Raw genomic sequence first — 21,873 nt, forward strand, 5'->3', positions numbered from 1 at the left:
CTGTAAAGGACACATGAATGTGGGGAACAGGTAAAGGAGATAAGGAAATCAAAGATAGAAAAGACTAAAGGGCATTCTTTACTCTTTGACATCAATTAATCATTCAAATCAGCTGAAACATTTGTATTATTTGTCAAAAAGGGAATCTGTTGCACTGCTTTACAGCCAAAAGGTACACCACTACACTGTTTATCCAATACAAACAGAACCAAAGCTTTCAGAGTTTCTGGCACTGATGGATAGTGAAAAGAGCCAAGGCCTGGGGGGAGAAAAATCACTAGCAAAACAACTTCCTCAGTAAAGCCCAAACAAAATGAGGCAAAACAAAGTACTGTAGTATAATCTCATTGGAGGTGGGAATCAACTACAGTAGCTTAATGGGAAATATGGTCATCACTTCGAAAACCACTAGCACTAACAATAGCAGAGAAATGTGATGGACTGGCACTAGTTTTTTTTGCCATGGCCTCATTTGTTTATGTAAGGGATCTCTAATGGATCAAAAAGATTGGTATTAGAGCGGTTCAAAGCATATTTTACACTAACTGACTTCAGGTCAAAACCATTAGTTGGCAGACAGAAAATTGTTCTGCGACTATTTTGATAATTGATCTTAATATCTTATCCAATCCAACTTTATTTGTTAAGCACTTTAAAAACAACCAAAGTTGACCAAAGTGCTGTCTTAAGCAAAAATTGCAAAATGTTTCAGTTTTATAGCTTATCAAATATGAATATTTTCGTCAGTCTTTTATGATAATAAACTAAATATCTTTGGATTTGGATTGTTGGACCTTGGAGACAGAAGAAAATCTTTCTCTATTTACCGACCTTAACTGAGAAAATAATGTGCAGATTAATGGATAATGAAAATAATAGCTGGCAGCCCTAAACAGACTAGTAACAGCTATGCAACAGCTATGCTACCCTCGATCAGCTATAGTACGCTGTACAACCTCACCAACAAACACCTAAAATGTCTGCTGTTAGTTTATGCAACATAGAAAATGAAAGTAGACCATGTCTGCATACCAGAGCTACTTTAAACACTGCAAATAATATGGAGACAGCAACTGTGGGGCATAAAGTGTGTATTACAATATAATGTAGTGTAAAACATATACAGTAGTAAAAGTGGATTTCATTAACAGAAAATCTGCGAAGGCATCTTCAATAACGTAAAAATATTAGTTTGAAAATTCTCCAACCGATGTGTTTAAATAGAGCAGAAACATAGAGGACAGTAGTTTGTGAATTCAGGTCCTCTCTATTTTTTAAAGTGCAGGCCATGTGTTCTGACACGTTTTCCATGACATGTTGTCCACTCCACTACCACTTACATAACACACGCACGCACGCACGCACGCACGCACGCACGCACGCACGCACGCACGCACGCACGCACGCACGCACACCACACACACACACAGCCATACTACTCTGTTCAATACTCCCAGGCATTTCATGCTTTCTTTAACCCTAACAATGGAAGCAAACCCTCACATAATCCCAAACTACTTTCCTCACAAATAAAAATACACACACACACATACATACACATACCCATAGTGTGTGTGTGTGTGTCTGTGTGTTTCTCCATACCAGGCAGTTTCTTTGGCAGGTTGATGTTGCCGTACTCTTCAGAGAAGTGTACCCTTTCATTGGTTGGGCACACCAGACCCTTGCTGGTGAGGATGGGTACTGCGATGTCTGAGTACTCCTGGCTGGACGAGGAATGCAGCTTGATGAATACCAAGTAACTCACCACCACTGCCTCGGGCTTTGACTGGTGGGGAAAACAGTGCAGATCGATGGGGTTGCAGAAGGAAAAAGAGGGCAAGAAGAGAAAGTAAGAAAGCAATGGAGATGTTTAGGCCAAATACAATGGGCAATACTTTTTTAAGCATAAAACCTGCTGTGTAAAATAAGCATTAAATCATTTTTGTGGCATTTTTGTGACCCAGCATATACAGTATGGCACCTTCCATTTGTTGTTCTGTATCGAAGGGTAGATGTGCTGCTCCAGCAGCTCTTGAGGCTCCATTTCATGAACTCCGAGTCTTCTCAGCAGCTCGCGAACCTGCTGACTCTCCAGAGGTTCCACACAGCTCAGCAGTGAGGGGTGAACTACATTTACATCCCTGTACAATGCAGACAGAGGTCCTGTGAAAAGACAACCAATGAGAGGAAAGCTGGATTAACAACAGCACAAACCACATCATTAAATGTTCTCATGGAAATGAATCAAAACTTTCCTGACACAGTGACAACACATATTGAGCTTTCTGATCTTGGCCATATTTGGTATGGTGCTGTTATATAGTATTGGATTGTAGGTGATATCATCTGATCTTAAGTCCAGGAGGTAATTTATTTTAAATTTTAGTTTTAGTATTTAGTATTTGAGTTATCATGGTGTTATATTTCATAATTTACATCCCCTTAAGAGGTTATTTTGCAACAGATGTACAGAAGCAGTAGAGGTAACATACTATTTTGTGAAAGACATTTTTTACTACTGCTGTCTTTAACCCACATTTGTGAAATATACAATTTGTTGCAAGTCTGAATTTCTTGCATTTCTTAACTTCCTCTTATTCCTCCTATTTGTTAGGAATTTTAACCTAAAGATACCTAAATATGTATAACCGAAAACAGTGACCTATTTTTGTAAGTTCTTTAGACTGTCTCTGTGCTGCTAAATATTTCAGAAGAACACTATGTTTATCTCAGCTGCCTCACACATTTCTCCGTCCACTTGACTTCACCTTTAAGCAGATCCTGAGGTTTGCACTTCACAAGGCTTACTTAAACTAAATACCTGAAAATCAGCTTGAGGCAAGACTTAAATCCTACTAATATTATCTCCTGTCAACATTCATATCATTCTTTGTTCTTCTTCTGGTCTCATTGTCATGTATACTTATGAAGGGAAGTTGAGTGGAATTTTTTTATATTAAGGGCTGAAATGTACATGCTGCCAGAGAAATTGTGATACTTTGCTGTTCTTGATCATGTAAAGCAACTGGGACATGCACTTGCTATTAGAGGGATCACAAGAGACCGAATAACAAATGAATATTAAAAATCAACGAAATTTTTGGTCCCTAGTGTGGATCTGGATATGCCATTCTGATATCTCAGTATTGGTCCGATACTGGCCGAAATCACTGAATCAGATATCAGAGTAAAAAAAGCACAATCTGATACAATCCATTCTCCTAAATTATCACGTTATATTGCAATTATTTTAACAGATATTACGGTTGCAATATGATTCACGATTAGTGTGGAAATTATCATTTTTCTAACACAAACTTAATTTTCATTGAAAAAACTATTCAAATCATGATGATGTGAATTTCTTTTGTGAGTCTGTACCAAACAAAATATGTTTTTTCTTAATCTGGAGAACAAGATTTGTAGGACAGGCAATCTCTGCAGCACTACAGCACTTCATTATATTGCTGTTTTGTCACACATTTTATCTTTATCTAAATATTTTAGCTACTGCAATTTGCATATTGCACTTGGCCATATTGCAATTTTGATAATATTTCAATTAACTGTGCAGCCTACATAATGCAACCAATAATATCTCTCTATATCTCTCCCTGCCTGGTAACGCCCACGTCTTTCAAACTATGTGTTTGTGTAAAAGTTAGTTTCTGCTAGAATTGTAGTCTGCGAGGCAAAGCTAAGATGACCATAGTCACATTCATTTTCACAGGCAGAGTAGGACCCCCCATGGCCAGTAGGCTTAACTTTATCCGTAAAATTAGCTGACAATTCATTCATTTATATGTGCATGTCAATCCCAGGCCCCTTATTTTGGAAGTATTATTTATTTTAAGTTACAGAGGATGTTGCTTCCTGATTTTTTTAGAGGCTACTTTGTGTTTTTAGTTTCAGTTTTAGTCTCACTTTTGACCGATCTTTTTACTACTACTATAATGATCTGTCCTTTCATTCCACTGCACTTCTGTCACAGCAGTACTTTTTTGCACATGCATATATGTAAAAAGAAAATAAGAATGATTCTCTGATAGACACGTTTTGATAGATAACACTGATCACTAGTTTACCACTGACCTTTTGTGGTAAATAAAAGGACGAGTGTGTAAGATTTAGTGGCATCTAGTTGCAACTAACTGAACACTGCTCGCGCATGTATTTGACGACCTGGGAATGAAAACGGGCTGTAAAGTGTGGAGGAAAAACTACAGTGGCTGTGAAACCTATTTTGAGTCAGTGTTTGGTTTGTCCATTCTGGGCTACTGTAGAAACATGGTGGACTACATGGAAGGTGACCCTGCAGTGTCTGTAGATAAAAACAGCTCATTCTAGGGTAACGAAAACACATTGATTCATAAATTAAGGTAATTATACACTAATGAAAACATACCTTTGAATATTATTTTCCATTTCTGCCAATAGACCCTCCTTAATGTTACACACTGGACTTTCAATTATAGTAACATAGTGGTGTATTTGGCTGATCTGATCAGTTACCTGACCCGATATATTTTTTACTGAAACACACAAGTGCCTCTTATATGACGCATTGAAGCGAGATGATAAAGAGTGTGGAGGTAAAACACTCTGAGTTGCATATAAAGACACCAAAGCACTTAGACTACATGATTATTAAAGCCAGCAAACTGCAGCTGCAGGATGCTTACATCAGAGTGTGAAAATCAATTATTCATGCTTGCCATTCTAAACCTCTGCTTTGGGTACTGTTTTTGAATGTGATGACGCACAACACGGGTGGTGTGCCTCCGCTTTTGTGTGTGTGCATGTTCCAATGCGAGTGGCTGTATGTCTGCTTATTCTTAGACAGGGGTGAAGCTCGTCATACACCTACTCTGCTGCCCTCCATGTCTGTGAATGTGCTGACTTCCGAGGGAGCAGACACAGCTGTAGACGCAGGTCCTTTCACGGGGTTCAGATGTCTGCGACAAACAACGCAGGCTCTGTCTCTGTAACATCTGAAAGTTGTTGTCTATTTTACAGGCTCAGTCAGCCTATTTAAGCATCTTGGTCCAAATGTACCAATAATTCAATGTGCTATTTTTATTAATCTCAGGAATTCACACAATAATTTTCAGTCTCTGCAAGTGTTTCACTGCTGAGCCTAATGAGCACAGATGGAAAGTGTGCACCTCTCACCATCGCCAAGGTGATACATATTTATCTATTTTTGTTTTTCTACATCAGTTTATCACACTTTTGGAAACTGGAAACCTGTGAAACTGCACTGCCCTATTTTCTGATCTTCTTCTTCTATCTGTGTTTTGTTGTGGGTGATTTAGCACTGTGCAATCATGAGGCACATGCATAACCATAAGTTCTTTGCAGGTGCAGGCTAATAATTATCTGCACAAAAAGACAAAAATACACACACGCTGCTGTCTCTAATCCTAGATGCCCCTGTATTCTCTATATTGGACCTATTTTTAGTGATGATGCAGTGTCATGAGATCTTTATTTGGTGAGAGAACCAATGTCCCAAGCTGTTAAATTAAAACCTAAGTTGTTATACATACTGTAGTAATTTTATTTTAAATCTGTCACACACACACACACACACACACACACACACACACACACAAATTGTATATGTGTTACTCACACCCTCACCTTCATATGAGGCAGAACATGTGGTTGAAAAATTGTCATGCACAATAAAAGAAGAACCGGGAACAAGACAACAGTGTAGGCTTAAGACATTCCTCTTTGATAAAGCTTATAGTTAGGGCTGGATCAGGTGAGTCCTGAACCATCCCTTAGTTATGCTGCTATAGGCCTAGACTATCTGGGGATTTCCCATGGTGCACTGAGCTCCTCCCTTCCTCTCTCTTTCTGCACTCATTCATGTTCCATTAATGCATGTTACTAACTTCACTTCTTCACCGGAGTTCTTGCGCTTTCTCGTCTCGCAGGTTCTTATCGATCCTGGTGGAGCCTCCTGCCATGGTCCTGCTTGACTGCCATTGCCAATACTGTTGTTGCTGTGCACCTGTCTGTCTGTTTGTCTCTCTCTCTGTCTCTGTCTGTCTCTCTCTCTCACCCCAACTGGTCGAGACAGATAACCACCCACCTAGAGCCAAAGGATCTGTTCCTAGGTTTCTGCCTTTTAACAGGCAGTTTTTCCTTGCCCCCGTCGCCAAGTGCTTGCTCATGGTGGTACTGTTGGGTCTCTGTAAATAATGTTATAAGGAGTTCGGTCTAGACCTGCTCTATTTGAAAAGTGTCCTGAGATAACTTCTGTTATGAATTGGCGCTATATAAATAAAATTGAATTGAACAGTGTGCAGTTTTTGATTTAGCACTATGCCTATTTAAAATCATACAACATCTTCATACAATGCTGAAAAACAGAAAATATCTATAAATATTTGCCCTTCTCAGATTAAGACACACCAATTTAATCACCAAACACATCCAAAATAATACTGATAATAGAGAGGGGCGCATGCAATATTAATGAAAGCATCTGATATTTATGATGTCTATGATGTTAGTGCTACCATGACTTACTACTGACTATATTAATATATTCTGGCATTTAAAAGTTGAAGGAATAATTATAGTTTATTATACGCTGAAGTGAAATTACCTGTCTGAACTTGAGCTTTCTTTTTTTTGGTCCTGGTTTCCTCCATTGGAAAGAACACTCCCTCCCCGCTTAGTGCCACCATGCGTCCGTCAGCCAGGGGAATTATGGGTAGTTCCCTGAGGGTTTGCAAGATGGAGTCAGCCTCCCCGTAACCATGCTCAAGAGCACGGAAGTTGCAGACCAGCAGCTTGGCCAGCTGACGCAGGCCGCCATCTAGAAGACAGAGGGTTGGTGTCGAAAACTTAGAACAGAAATGGGTGTGCATCTATTAGTGCATATCAGTGTGTAAGTGTATGTATGAAATGTCTATAGACACTCAAATAGCATCATTAAACATGAATTGAAAGGCTTTTAATCCAGTATTTTAAACCTTTTACTACATACAAGCTGTTTGCAGTGAACACTGCTGATATGCTATCTGAGCTGCTGTCAAATCACTGGTACTCATAGTCTCTTGTGGTATCAGTTTACATGTAATAATGATAAATGGCAAATTGTACATGTTGCATACTGTCAGCAGTTATAATTCATTGCACTTTGCCATCATTTGAAAAGGCATGGACTGACTTTGTAATAGGTTTCTCCCTCTTTCTTTCTTCCACGCACCTGAATTGATGCCTTCCACTTTCATCAGGTCCTTGGCCATGGCTGTGGTTACCGTAGAAACATCAGATCCCCGCAGGTTTCGGACTCCCAGGTGAGTGAGGAGGGAGGTGGGTAGAGCAATGCTCAACTCCGGATGGAGATAGGACAGAGACAGGTGCCTTTCAAGCTCGTCTCCGCCAATCACGTCGCGGATCACAGGGTCCTGACAGACGGCCACTTGGGACGGCAGCTTGTACACAACCTTACCATCTGGGAGAGAGAGCATGGATTTACGGGGTTCAATATAATGATTTCAATTTCTAGTATGATGAGTAAAGCTGAGCTCGAAGCATTAGCATACTGGGAATATTTTTGTTTTGTTTATGCTTTTTTTTGGTGTGATTTAAAAAGTACACAGGCTTGCGTGTGTGAGTAATACCTGAGCTGAGCGTCGGCAGGAAGGCTTTGCCCTTGAGCAGCTGAATAATCTGCCCGGCAACAGGCTTGAAGAAGTCCAACACCTCGTCAGGAAGGGGGATAAACTGCAGGAACTGGCAGAGGCCCTTCAGCCCCTTGAACTCTGGGTGATCCTGGAAGAAAGAAGACAATAGCCATGGACTAGTGAGTGCTATTAGTTGTTTATACCCTATTATGTTTTAGACATATATTATATACCAATAATTCTCAAATAGTGTACAAAGTCTTTATTCCAGCTGCAGGTAGAACTGGAGTGATAAATAATTTGCAACTATGTTAATAGATTAATAATTGTTTGTCATTTTCCAAGTAAAAATAGTGAAAGAATGCTCCACATTCTTCAGTTCCAGTTTCTCAAATGGCAGGATTTTGCTGCTTCTCTGATGTCATATCTAATAATAAACCAAATAACTGAGGTTTTTGGGGACAAAACAAGACAAAATGAGTCAATCAAATCTGATTAAACCACAACCATTCCTGGGGCGCCCTGGTAGCTCATCTGTTAGTCTTGGCTCCCTATGTACCAAGGCTGAGTCCTTGCTGCAGTGGCCATGGGTTCGAATCCAACCTGTGGCCTTTCGCTGTGCGTCATGTCCCTCTCTCTCTCTCTCTCTCTCTCTCTCTCTCCCCCTTTCTTGTCTACCTTGAGCTGTCCTATCAATAAAGGCAAAAAAGCCCAGTCCTGATGAAGCAAATACATTTTTTAGTGTTAAAATATAATAATACATAATAATATCTAACACATTTTTTTCTTTGATGGTTGCTTATTTTGTCTTGAATATTTAATCTAACAAAGAAAAGTTTACCATTTAATAAATAAAGGGCATAATCTTTTCAGCGCTTTGAATTTCTATTATGCTTTCATGAATATACTTTATTTGTCCTCTGGCTTTGTCCTACTCAATTCTAAGCACCTGTTTGCTTCTCTCCAGCTTGCTGTATTCTACTTGCATTTGTCAATGATCAGCTTTCCTTGGAAGGATTATAAAAGTGACATCTCATTTGTATTAGTGTAATTTTCCCCACCACGGATACAGTATCATCTTACAGTGAAGACATCCATGGCCTGGAGGAAGAGCTGAGGTATCTCAGATCGAAGCCACTGGTTCCACGAGCTGTCCCTGTCAACATCTTCCCGAGAGGAAGGGATGTCAAAGTCGCCTGGAAAAGAGTGTGGAGTGAGAGGAACGAACTGTATGTCAATGAATTCATGTCACATATGATATCGTTTTAAACTCCATTCTCACCTTGGATGATGAAACGGAAGCCGAAGCTTCGAAGGGGCAGGTAAGCAAACACAGGTTGTTTCTCTGGCTGGCACACAATGTCACTTTCTGTGATGTTGCCGTTTAGCTGGAAAGCCAGAGCGAGCTCGGTGGACTCAACATCCTCTTTGATCTGAAGGAGAAGAAACAGATCAATGTCAAAACAGATGCAACAGCTCACAAACAAACTGACATCTTACAGAAATAGATCTTGGTGCCTGTTACAGGGCTGCCGGGAAACTGGAGCACAAAATGTCTCAACATATTTCCTCTCACTCAGCTTCCTTTCCTCTCTTACATAACCTAACTGCAGGTATCTGCCTCTGGGAAATGATAGAAGGAAGGTGACTGAAGAAGAAAGAGTAGCAGGGATGATAGCGTCGTTTCAGACTGACAGATCATTAAAATCTGGTTGGAATGTGTGTCTGGATTCTTTTTGTCACATATTCCTGCTTGATGTGGGAACCAAAAGACTGCCTAATGAGTGAGTTTTCATAAAATCGGGTAAGACAGCAAGAGGGAAAAGATTTTTACGGTTGAATAGTTATAGGGTGTAAACACAAGAGAAATGCAAAGCTACAGTGAATTTTATTTATTCCCCAGGAAGGATGCAAACAAAATCAAGTTCTTGTGCTGAAATCTCGATATGACACATACAACGCCTTGAAATGAAGCAACACAATGAGATCTGAATGTTGAGTGCCTGTGCGTTACCTTCTTGGGCTGCACTGTAGTTTTGACCACTAGCCAGCGCTCAGTGCCCTTTGTGTGCTCCACCTCTAACACATTGTGACTCAGGTCTTTACGAGTCATTGTCACGAAACGCTTCTCAATCTGGAGAAGTACAGAAGTGGAATAACAGAAAATTGGTGAATTATTAGTTACTTGACATAAAAAAATGACATCAACTACATGTGAATGTGAACAAATGTGCGAGTGCAAGAGCTACCTGATTGTAGATGGTGATGGAGCGCAGACGGTGCAGAAAGAGCAGCAGGGAGGGGTGCACGTCATGAAACAGGTTCCTGGTCTGATGGCTCTCGGAGCGCAGAGGAAGGCAGATCTTAGTGGTCCAGCTGATGAGGGAACAAAATCATTTTAAAGCTGCACTAATAATTATTTTATACAGGCTTGCTGCAGGTTTCAATATTTCCATTAATTCATTTTCCAAATTTAAAAACAAGACTGAAAAATGCAACTTTATACAAGTAATGTTAACTACTTATAAAAAGGATGATGGCTCAATTCCATTTAGCTGCTTCAGTTTCAGGATCCTGGTATTGAGCATGCTGGCTCACTGACACAGTGTCATGGCTTACTGGGACACTTGAAAACAGCAGAGCCTTTGTTACTGTTAACACCAGTGTGTTACCTACTATAAGAAGTCAAACTATCTGCTATGAAAAAGGCCTACTATTTCTTAATCATCCAACCTGTGCTGATTTAAGTCCTTCATCTGTGTGTCCAGAAGCCTCTCATCTTCAGTCCAGTGGGGCAAGATGTATCCCATGGGGCCGCATGTCTTGTCGAAGCGCAAGTGGAAGTCGTTGGAGTGAATCTCGGGACAGTCTGTGACTTTGAACACCGACTTGAAGCCGATTCCCTTTTGTCCTGTGTTGAGTGGAGCAATAGGGATCATCACACATTTAGGGTATCCTCTGGTGACTTCTAACCACGAGCCTCGACCTTTCTGATCTCCTTCAAGGCCATCATATACGTACTTACCTATGTATCCATATTTGTGTTTGCCCTTGGTGCTGCGACCCACATCACAGATGGCCCTGATGTTCCTCTCCTGGAAGCCAGTCTCGTTGTTGAGAACGGTGATGCAGTCCCTCTCCACCACAAACGCAAGCGCTGGGATGACACCAGCCTCCGATGGGTAACTGTTGTCATCAGCATTCTGAAAGATTTTAGTATCATTCATAGTTAATAATTTCTTAGCTTCATACATGCTTGATAGACAAATCTTTGTTAGCATTATTTCCACACTTTGAATAAAAGAACAAAAAAGAAAAGCAGTAACTGAAAGAAAAATCCAGATTTAGCTTCATATTTAGGGGTGTAAATACTATAGAAGCAACCTGAATGAGTTCCAGGACAAAGTGTGTGTCCTTGCTGTAGAGTTCGGTAGACAGGCGGTCCAAGCTGCGACCCAGCCTGTCCTGGTGGACCTGCATCAGCTTCTGGCCTTCAGCGTTCAATTCCACACCAATACCAAACTCACTCTTCCTGTCAGGAAAAAAAGAGACAGAAGCAGAAAGTATGACTCAGCTTTGGATTTAGTGTAGGTGATTTTAAAGGGTGACATTATGAGAACAAACCTGATGTCCTCAATTATGGCTCTCTGGCGATTTAATGTGGTCTCTGGTTGGCAGCTGGCAGCATCATTTTCATTAGAGTCAGACAGTTCGGACTGTTCATCGCCCTGGCCTGCTTCAGCTTCACTGCTGATGTCTGACGTCTCTCCGTTAGGTAGTGGGGCAAACTCATACAGCTCTTCCTCATCCTCTCCCTCCTCGACCACTACGTCTTCCTCACCATTGACTGGAAGAAAACATTCAACAATTAAAAACTAAGACAGGGAAGCTGGTCCTTCATTCACCAGTACGACTTTATGAAATGAAAATTCACATTCCTGTGGTGGAGTAGTTTTTAATCACCTTGCTGTAAGCTCTGGTTGAGATGGAAGGAGGCAAAGCTGTTGTCCATGACGTTATCCTCAAGATACTCATCTTCACTCATATTTAGAGCTGACAGACTGCTGCTCTCAGAGTCTATCAAATTAGACTGAGGTCGAGGGAAAAAAAGTAAAGAAAATTAGAAGCCACGTTTGCCAGGACGAGAACAGAGAAGATAGTGAATTTACAGCTATATAACATGGCTACCCATACTGTATGCTTTATCAGGGCACATTTATTTTTTAGGGACACAGGCAAAACATTGAAAACAAACAAACAAACAAAAACAATATTCATGCATCTCTTTTTTAAGATGCAAGAAGATAGATATTCACAAGATGCAGGGGCAAGCTGATTTAACTAATAAATGCTTCCTTTTTCAAACAGCAAATAGACCACTAATTCCTGTGAACCATAGTAATCAAGGTTTGAAAGCGCTCTACTCAAATCTCAATCTATTCACATCCCTTAATCCATTTAAATTTAGGTAGGTTGACAACAGCAAAGTTTCATTTTGACCTGTCAAGCGTTTCATGATCACACACTAACCTTAATTCAAACTTTAATTATTTGTTCTTATTAGTTGTAAAAGTGCTTTAAAAGTAAGTTTTGCAGTGCTGTAACCCTGGGAATCAATACACCTTAATGGCTTTTGGTGTTTGTAAATGCTGTATAGTTAAGGCAGCAGTGTTTTGGCAGTTATACTTATTTTTTCTCTGTCTATTTCACTGATGATGCTGCTGAAAATGTAAAACAAAAATCACTTCCTGAGGATCAGATTTTTCCACCAAGATGTAGTCAACAGTGATGAGATATATGTACCAGTCCATACATTTACAGGTTATATACAGGATATTTAAAACATTAACATAGCAGCAAACTACTTGCTATACAAAGATATAGCGGAGTCGTGGTTTCTTGAGCAGAGAATGACATCACACTCCCTTTGCCTGTAGTGCTATTGCAGCCTTTCTGTGGTTTACCTCGGTGAATTAAGGATTCATATCGATCAAATCGAGTTGGTGATTGTTCGAACAGTGCAAAGGCTAACAAAGACAGTTTCGGTGAGTATTATTTTGTTAAAAAATGAAGTAACAATGATATACCACCATATATAATTTGTGTATATGGAGTCTGGCTGCGAGCAATCTGGTTAAACAAAAGGTCTATCTCTGTAAGGATCCTTTTAATAATGACACTTAATAATCAATAACAATATGAGCTTGATAGTGGCATACACAAGCACTTATGGTGGACGTACTGTGATGGCTGCATTTGTCCCCAAGGATTAACGTTAGTTTACACTGCAGCCATAGCAACCCTTTTCATTAATATTTTCACATCTAACTTAGTGAATTAGGGATACATTTTATATTATTTCTGTCCCATTTCCACTTTCTTTTTGTCTGAGATGCTGCTGCTTTAGAGCAACATCCAGTGGAAAGTGAATTTCGAATATATAACCTTTAAAGCACTGGTGTTGATATTTGTCTGTTTCAAATATGACTCATCCAGTCTGATCCTAGTACTGTTTTTCTATTTTTTTCTGACTTGTATTCTGACCTTGGCTTGTTCCACAGGAGCTGTGTGCATGATGCAGTTTTGGCTCTGTGGTGGGTTCAGCTTTTTCTGGTAGTCTTTGACCCAGTCTGTGATTCCCAGGAGGATGCCCAACCGATGCAGACAGTTCATGTGCCTCGGGTCAGACTGGGCCACAGTGATCAGGACCTCTTTCGACTTGGCCTGGCCCAAGACACGGGAGAAAGGCTCCAAAAACACCTGAAAGTCACATTCACATAAGAACACACACACCATTTCTTATTTAGAGTAACAACAGAAATGCACTTCATTGGATAATCATGCCTTCTGACATTCTGTTATATATAGAAATAGCTGCAAACACAAGCAAGTGGAAAGCAGTGAAATCCTGTGTTTTCTAATGTTAAGAAGAGAGTTGTACAACAAATCTAAAATGACCAACAAGCCGGGAAGCTGATGTATTTATCTTCTGGCTTACTGGAAAAGTCGGTGGTTGGCATGACAACTGTAAGACTGATAACAACCACCTCCTCAGCAATTTAGGTGAGCAGATTAAATTCACAGGCTACAGCTGCCCACTCTTTTGGTCAAGGACACACTGAAATGTTACAGTTTTTGTGTGTGTTTGTTAAAAGCTGTGTTCCACCTGTTTGCAATGATTCCTCATTATATACTGAGTATCAACAACTCAAAAGAAAAAAGCCCATCGGTATCTACACTCTCCATACTTAGTGTTTGTTTTTTGAATTGCTGAGCATGACAGCTCATGATGCTATACACCTACTGGTCTGTGTTAAGCCTAAATGCACAGATTATGAAATGCACTGATTAGATTTTCAAGTAGACGAGGGTGGTTCTGGGATATCAGAGCTTGGATTTCTATTTCCTGTTGAGCCTTCTTAAAAGGACTGTTCAACAATAACACCTTTCTTCTTACCTGTAGTGCTATTTATCCATCTAGGTTGTTTTGGTTGAGAGTTTTGGAGACCTTGATGTGAGCAGTTTAATGAAGGAACTATTTTCTTTGTACCAATCTAACACCAACTATAGCTGATTTTGTGGTGAACTGTCCCTTTAAAAAGCCATGGGATGAATTTAAGAACATCTCCTTGGACTGTTTGATCTCACCATCTTTACTCTAAAATCCAAACACAGCTTCAACAAAACTCCTCTCCAGAAACAACAGAAGGTACAGGATTTGAACGTGTAATCTACATGGGTGACGCAGTGCGACTGACCGGCTGAAAAAGAGCCTGGCAGGTTCTGGTGGGGATTCGTGTCAAACACGCCAAGAGGAATTTGGCCACTCTGCTGTAACATGACACATCGTCTTCAGCCTGGGACAAATCTAAGGAACACAAACCTTATTTTAGTAACGATGAGGCAATCGTGCAGCATTTGAAATTCAGTGCATTATTCCGGTTGTGAATGCGTGTCAGCCCCAGCCCTGAAGCCTCACTACCTTCACTAGCCATAGCTGCTTCCAGGGAGCTGTGCATGTGATTGGCCAGGAGGGCCGTGGGAGCGTTGACGATCCCATCGGCTACCACCATGGACACGAGGTGGCCGGCTGTGCCGACGGGGTCGAGGTTCCCAGCAGCACTGGAGAAGTGCTTGTCTCCTGTGTGCGTGGTGATCCTGAGCAGGAAACCCGGTGTCAACTCCAACGCTGCCAGCCCAGTATTAGCTGTGTTGTAAGTAAATAAAAAGAGTTTGTAATTCCCATTTTTGTTTATATTTATATATATTATTATTTGGAAATATTAAAGTACAAATCCCACAGCTCTACTCTACCATTTCTTGCTCAAACAACCACTATTTACCCACAAAGACATTCTAATTTTCATTTACATCCATTTGCATTCATCAAATGATCCCGTTTGAGAGTAAGTCAAAAGTAGAATTAAAATACAGTGATTGACTCCTACCTGCGTTTCTTTCGATGAACTCTTTGAGGGAACCGTGTAGGGGTTTAAAGATCAGCTCCCATTGGCTCCACTCACTCAAATCCTCCAGTAGAGGGCAGGAGAGCAAGCTGGCCAGAGCCTGGGCCTTGGACATCTCACCTAAGCAGCCCACTGCCCCACCCCCACCTTGAGCACTGTTCATGGGAAGGATGTGGGAGACAAGAGGACATAGATGAGGAGGAAACTTACATCACATTCACATTATATTTCTGGAAGACGCAACACTGATCTCACACATGAAGTCACGTTTATTCATCATTTGAAGTACCGCACAGTACGTGAAAACAGTTCGCTTTCCAAAGTTTGAAAAAAATAACCTATCTTAGCTTGGGCCTACAATTTGTGACAGAAAAACCTGACAACGCCCTGCTAACCTTGATTTGCAGTGTTTGGCGAACAGGGCTGACTCGTAGTAGACCGGGCTCAGTCCTCCTCCAGCCAGCCCTCTCTGGCGCTGGACCAGGCCAGCCAGCAGCTGCAGAGTACCGTAGCCTAGTTCACGACAGTCCCGCACCTTGTAATGGGACCTCAGTGCTGACTCAATGTGGGACAGCTGCGACAAAGGAAGGTGGATGTTAATGTTTTGGTCAAATTTCAGAACACAGACACAGAGAAAGAAAACCCTGAGAGAGGAAGAGCTCTGTCTTAACATTTAAAAGTGGACTGTCTTTAAATGACTCACTTCATCTGGATCAGTTAAGGTTATGTCACCACACTGGTTGATGAAATCAAACACGTCTTGTCTTGTGGGTCTGAAACCACTGCCTGCAAGTTCCATGGTGCCACTGCCCAGAATCACAGTAGACCCCAGAGTGTCCTGCAGCAGCTGCACACAACCAGAGACAGACAGGGTGAAAATAGTACACATCTTCAGGGATCTTTTCAATCGCTGCAAGACACCTTAGATTTATAATACACACTCATACAGACTGAGAGAGTTAAATAAAAAAGATTAAAAAAACAAAAAAGAAATGTACCTGACTGTGTTTTACCAGGAACTCCAGAAAATTGCCTTGCTCTAAAGAGAGGAAATCCTTCACCTGGAAGTGTTTGATTAACTTCCTCTCCAAAGAGGCCATGTGGGCCAAAGTGAAGGTTGAGTTCTGCGAGGACAGGCTGTCTTTAAGGTACTGCTTCACTTTGGCTGAGAGACACGGAGCAGAAATGTCAACTGTCACGGACCAGATGCATCATGAGTAGACATTATCAGACTAGCTAATATGTGTGGCAGAAAACACTCCATGTTTATCCTGCATGAATACCTTCACTGGGGAGGGATGTGGTGGGTTTGTCCTCCGCTTTGGTTTGCTCAGTGGATTTGGATGCCTTGTCTTTGGGCACAAGGTCTTGTGGGACAGCCATGGAGCCTCCACAGATGGCCAGCTGAAACAGAGCCTTTGCCAGCCGGTTATCTGACACCTGCAGCAGGAAGCTCTGGACTTGCTAGATTGGAAATTAAACAAGTATGTATCAGAGATATTTCCGCAACCCAGGTGGACTTTGCTTTTTTTTCTTCATTAACTTTATGATAATAACCTATACACAAATGTTTATTCCCCGTCCCATATCCGTTTGTACTTTTGATCTGGGGCTGGTTTCTATGGTTAGTTTCAAGGGGAAATCTTAACACTACAGCACTGGTTCCCACCCTGGGCGTCCAGACCCCCACTAGGGGGCCCCACAGAGGGTCATAGGGCCTTCTTGATTTTATAATTTTATATTTTAATAAAAACTTTTTTTCAACACACAGTAGGCTTATTACTCAGCATTTCATTCATTTCTGTGAAGAAAACAAAATTAAATTGTTATTTTCAAAGTTTCAATTATAATTGAATTGTAAACTCTCAGGATAAGGGCACAGAGAAGACCTGAACACAAGCTGTATTCACAGAGCCTTCACTTTCTGCCCAACAGCCTCATCCTGCTTTAGAAAAGTACGCAGGTCAAACAACTAAGGGGCGAATAGAACAATGAGAAGAAAACAGTAAATGTATCAAAAATAAATAAATAAACATAATACAGACAGAGAACTGCATAAAAACCCAACTCTGATGCAGTATTCACAGGAAATAATCTGCTCAAAATTCATCCAAATTGCTTGTTTTACACAAACGTCCTGCAGTTATTGTGTTCCCGGTTCATTGTACAGTTTATCAGTTGTTCTCAACTGTTATGGTAACGCACTGAAAATAATGTCAAATATCCATAAAACACTCAGTTTACTCAGTGATAGAGAAGAGGTCCCTGAAGGAAAACCCTTGGGAATCACTGTGCTACAGCATATAATGTGCTTCCAACTTCCCATCTCAGGATATGTTGAAGTTGGAAAACAGATGGGGGGATAAGTGAATGGAGGTGTTTGTGATATCATGTTGACCTGGATGTTTTATAATGAATATAATTTTAATGATGATGAAAAAATGCCTGCTATGTCACAGCCTGCAGATAAGAAGAATAAATTCACCAGGATAAAGATAATCCCAGAACATGTATAAGTAGGCGGCTGTCAAGATGAGTTAAGCAGGAATTCATCAGCTAAAAAGTAACTTTTTCTTACGCCTTCATTAAGGATTAGGAGATTATGAAGGGTGACATTTTGTTAATGAGTTCAGAACTGGAGAGCAGCTCTGTAGCTCCTTGTTATCCCTCCCATGGCTCATAGAGGGAGACTTAGTGGAACTATCACCCAGCTGTTCAAAGTGGCACAAGACCAGCGTGAGCTCCTAAGAAAAGTGGACCCAATATTCCCACGCTGCCACTGTGCAAGCTCTTCTGATGCATCTGAGAAAGCATCGGATCCATTAATAGAATACTGTCTTTGTTTAGCACCCACCTTAGCCATCCTGGGACTGAACACCCCCTCTGCGTTTGAGAAGACTGCCAGCACAACCTCGGCTGCTGGCATGGAAGCATACTTTTTCCTGAGGTCATAGCTGGCTGTGGAGGAGAAGGAACCTGCTCCTTGCACTGGCTCCAACACGCTCTTCTTTATCTTCCTCAGCCGCTCATGGATCTCCTCTTCCAGCTCTCTCTGGATGGTCTCCCTGGCTTGCTCCAAGATGGTGTGCTCGGAACGACTCACCTTGATCAAGGTCTGAGGAGGAGTGTTAAACAAGCTGAGAATTATAAAAGTCATTTTTATCTCAACTACACCACCATATGTCCACCAGATAGGTTACTGCGATTTGCTGAGGTTTCAACACTTCTCTCATCGGTCCACTGCAATGGAAATACTGTAACACTGTGGTTAATAGTTACTGGTATGTTCAACATTCATTTCTACCAGATTACATCCAACAACAAACTGAAGTGTGCCAGTTTTCATAAGTCTTCAAAATCATCTGTAAACACTTTCATAAAGAACCAAGCTTACTTTCAAACATATCCTAATCTAAACTACATTGTAAACACAAGAATTTAAGCATTCCCAATGGTAAGGGATGGGGATGAGAGATACATGCGTTATGTCTAAGATGAATGTGATATGACTGTCCATGTGTCTCATACTTTGTGTCCTATGTTTTGCGTGTGTAGCTTTTGATTTAGCATGTTAGCCTGACACCATCCTAGAATAGTAAATATATACTATCTTACACATCAAGGTATTATTATTATTGTTTGTTGGGAAGAGATTGTTAACAAAACCTCATGGTGGAAAGCCTAAAAGTAGTTTTTTTCTCAAAAAGGAACAAAAAAATAATTTAAACATTCCTGTTACTGAATAGTAACATGTATTTATACAAATATATAGAAACCACACATATAAAAACCAAATGTGAACACATTCATTTCTGATTCGAAAGATCCAATACATTTCTTCTACTGCCACCCTCAGGATAAGTTTCCATTTGCAGTCTAACTACTGTTAAGGCTCTATGTGTAGCAAAATCATCAGTATTTTCTTCATTTCATAAAACTCAAACTGCCAGACAAGTCCAGCCAGTACTAAGTTGAAACTATGGATTTACAATTGCAAAACAAAGCGGTATATAAATCTTGTTGTCCGTTACGCTCATAAAGCATCATACGCCCATAAAGCATCATAAGTTGGATCAAAAGAGGACAGAGTTCCGAATAGGTAACACGTTAACATGTAGAGACTGATACAGGATGTAAGTATAATCTTTGCATCACTGACCAGTTATGAAGACAGACAGATTCAAACCAGCCATTTTTTGACCTAGTGACCTAAAAAAAACTTTTCTGTATGCCTGGCTGTGTTTTGAATTTTGTACCTAAGTGAATAAGACTGCAGCTGTGCGGATTTACTCCATCAGAAATAGTGAAAATAAAAATAAATGGAGAATAAAAAATATCAGTAAACAACCTTGGGATGTTGCAGTACGTCTCTTACCGCTATGGGCAGCCCAATGCCTTGTATCCTGACACCCAGCTCGTAGGGAGATTCACAGTTGTAGTGGTCAGCCAGATACTTCATAAAGTCAGCCAGGTCTACTTTCGGCTTGCTCTGCTTCCTCCGAAAAATACGAAGTTGCTAAACAATGGAAACAGAGTGAACACATTCAGGTGAAAACATTATACAGAACCCAAATGCCTAAATCTACAGGGACCTCAATCATGACTTGGTGGGTAAATAGGTAAATGCTGCGGATGGTGTTGTCGCGAGGTACTAGAAACATCTACAGGAACTGTCAAATGCTTCCCTGTTGTTCTGTAACTTAAATTACTTTTAACATTTCTCAACTGTCTCATGACTATGTGGCTGTGAGATTCCTCTGTTATCTTAAAGCTTCACATAAAGATTCACATGTTGCCACAGCAACCTTGGCTTCATTCAATTATTGTGTGGTGCCTTGAGAAAATTTGCATTACTTTGCATGGCCTTCCTTATTTAATTTGCATCTAAGAAACACCCCTACTATCCACCAGGACTGTGTGTGTTAGTTGATGTTTTGTGTAACTTCAGATACTTTGCATTTTACATTACAGGCATATCAGTAAGGAGAAAATATGGTTCAACATCTAGTTTCCAGTGGCTTTAATGAACTGTTTAAAAACATTAATGTTCATCATCATCATCTGCAACCATATCAGTGAACCAAGAACCAAATATCCCAACACAGGAAGTTCAATCAAAACAAACCTTTTTAAAAAAAAATTACAAAAACATCTAATATATAACATGTTTATAATACTGTTTAGCAGCAATATCTAAATCCCTATATCATTTGCCTTGTGAGTTGTACCTTTAAGATGTCTGTTGTCTCGATCTGGTGGATATCGTCATCCTTTGTGTTACTGTCAATCTTGAACATGCGGTGGACAAGGGGAAGTTTGCAGAGGGGCCCCAGGTGCAGCTCTTCATAGTGCTTCTTGTCTTTCAGGCCGGCCAGCGACTGACCCAGCTCATACAGGGTACAGATGGATGTCACTGCCTCAGTAGACTGAGAGAAAGAGAAAAAACAGACTTTAATATCAACTAAACAATCAGATTAAAACATGTATTAGCAAATGCATATTTGCCAACCTCTATGAACATGTTGATCTCTCTCATGGTGTACTGAAGGTCTTTGAGAGCTGGAATTATCCGGGGATTTATCTTTGCTGCATCCAAAGAGGAAATCTGCATCAGCCTGCACACCCTGGATATCACCTGCACAGAGTGGCAGAAGACATTGAAAGAACAATGGGGAATGAAATAGAGTACAGTAGTTACTTGGACAGAATCACAAATATAACACGCTTGGGAAATTCCACCAGTACTTTGTAATACTGTGTACTTTGATTTCCAACATTTCTCATATCGAGCATGTTAAACTTTTCACTTAGTGAAAGTTTAACATGTCCTGTTGCTACACTGCATCATGGCCTACTGAGGTTACTGTGGATCAGTACATTTATATCTATGCCTCCAGCAGAGTGAATAGCCTTTATGACACTTGACTGTTGGTGCTGAAGGGGATTGTAGAGTTTCAGGACGACTTTATTGTAAAGGAGTTCACTTGGACATAAAAACATTTTATGTAAAATTTCCTCATTTAAATGTCTAAAAACACTGCGTTATAAATTTTGTTGTGTACTTTCATTATCCTAAAAGTTTCCAACTATATTCAAACCCAGAGTTAGTTTTTTAATCACTTTTAGCACTTTACAGCAACGTTTTTATGCACACGAGTATGGATGAAACTAATAAAAACTGAACTAAAGCATTTTTAACTATAAAAACTTAACTGAAACAAGCAAATCTACTCTGGGAAAAAAAGAAAAAAAAATTTAATACAAAACTACAATAACTGATCCAATCATTAAGAAAGGGAACAAATTATTTTTCAAAAATGTTGAACCATTCCTTTACAATTCAAAATGCGTCCGCTTCCCTCCTTACCTTCTCTTTGGTGACCAGCTCTCCCTCTGCAGCCATTTCTCGTATCACATCTTCCATCAGACTGTTGACCGTATCCTGATCCAGGACTCTTCTCCTCCTCCTCCCTGTGAGCTCCTCCTCATCCTCCTCTATAGCCTCTACTGCCCGCATATTAGCTCCATGGACCTCTCTCAGCTGGGCACGGTAAGCTTCAATAAACACGGGGGCACTGCCCTCTCTCTGGACTGCGCCTTTAACTTTGCTCTTCTGCTCTTTGGTTGAGCTCACGGCTGCCCCCAGCACTGGAAAGTCGGCGCCAGAGAGGAAGTTGGGCACAGTGGCCTGTTGTTGCTGCTCTTTTTCAGGTTCTCTCTTCAGATCCTGTGCTGCTGTGAAAGGATATGGCAACACA

General features: G+C 40.6%; 1 protein-coding gene across 4 annotated transcripts in view; it reads right to left on the bottom strand.

Moving 5' to 3' along the window:
* The window catches only part of wu:fj29h11 (uncharacterized), a 44,100-nt gene that overhangs the window by 15,271 nt on the left and 6,956 nt on the right, over positions 1-21,873 (bottom strand). For 3 of the 4 annotated variants that reach the window (XM_051418183.1, XM_051418180.1, XM_051418182.1), the window contains 27 exons: positions 21,483-21,850; positions 20,625-20,750; positions 20,344-20,541; positions 19,491-19,631; positions 17,970-18,230; positions 16,399-16,579; positions 16,114-16,280; positions 15,819-15,962; positions 15,511-15,689; positions 15,098-15,270; positions 14,632-14,856; positions 14,408-14,517; positions 13,194-13,409; positions 11,613-11,739; positions 11,274-11,496; positions 11,034-11,181; positions 10,675-10,852; positions 10,383-10,560; positions 9,899-10,025; positions 9,664-9,783; positions 8,932-9,082; positions 8,733-8,845; positions 7,647-7,797; positions 7,229-7,477; positions 6,623-6,835; positions 1,982-2,163; positions 1,603-1,786 (listed from right to left, as the gene is read on the bottom strand). In XM_051418183.1, the coding sequence (XP_051274143.1) occupies positions 1,603-1,786; positions 1,982-2,163; positions 6,623-6,835; positions 7,229-7,477; positions 7,647-7,797; positions 8,733-8,845; positions 8,932-9,082; positions 9,664-9,783; positions 9,899-10,025; positions 10,383-10,560; positions 10,675-10,852; positions 11,034-11,181; positions 11,274-11,496; positions 11,613-11,739; positions 13,194-13,409; positions 14,408-14,517; positions 14,632-14,856; positions 15,098-15,270; positions 15,511-15,689; positions 15,819-15,962; positions 16,114-16,280; positions 16,399-16,579; positions 17,970-18,230; positions 19,491-19,631; positions 20,344-20,541; positions 20,625-20,750; positions 21,483-21,850 (4,833 nt within the window). The remainder of the gene's footprint in view (positions 1-1,602; positions 1,787-1,981; positions 2,164-6,622; positions 6,836-7,228; positions 7,478-7,646; positions 7,798-8,732; positions 8,846-8,931; positions 9,083-9,663; positions 9,784-9,898; positions 10,026-10,382; positions 10,561-10,674; positions 10,853-11,033; positions 11,182-11,273; positions 11,497-11,612; positions 11,740-13,193; positions 13,410-14,407; positions 14,518-14,631; positions 14,857-15,097; positions 15,271-15,510; positions 15,690-15,818; positions 15,963-16,113; positions 16,281-16,398; positions 16,580-17,969; positions 18,231-19,490; positions 19,632-20,343; positions 20,542-20,624; positions 20,751-21,482; positions 21,851-21,873) is intronic. The other variant, XM_051418181.1, reaches the window with a different exon arrangement.

The sequence above is a fragment of the Dicentrarchus labrax genome, unplaced genomic scaffold, assembly GCF_905237075.1.
Source record: "Dicentrarchus labrax unplaced genomic scaffold, dlabrax2021, whole genome shotgun sequence".
Lineage (NCBI taxonomy): Eukaryota > Metazoa > Chordata > Actinopteri > Moronidae > Dicentrarchus > Dicentrarchus labrax.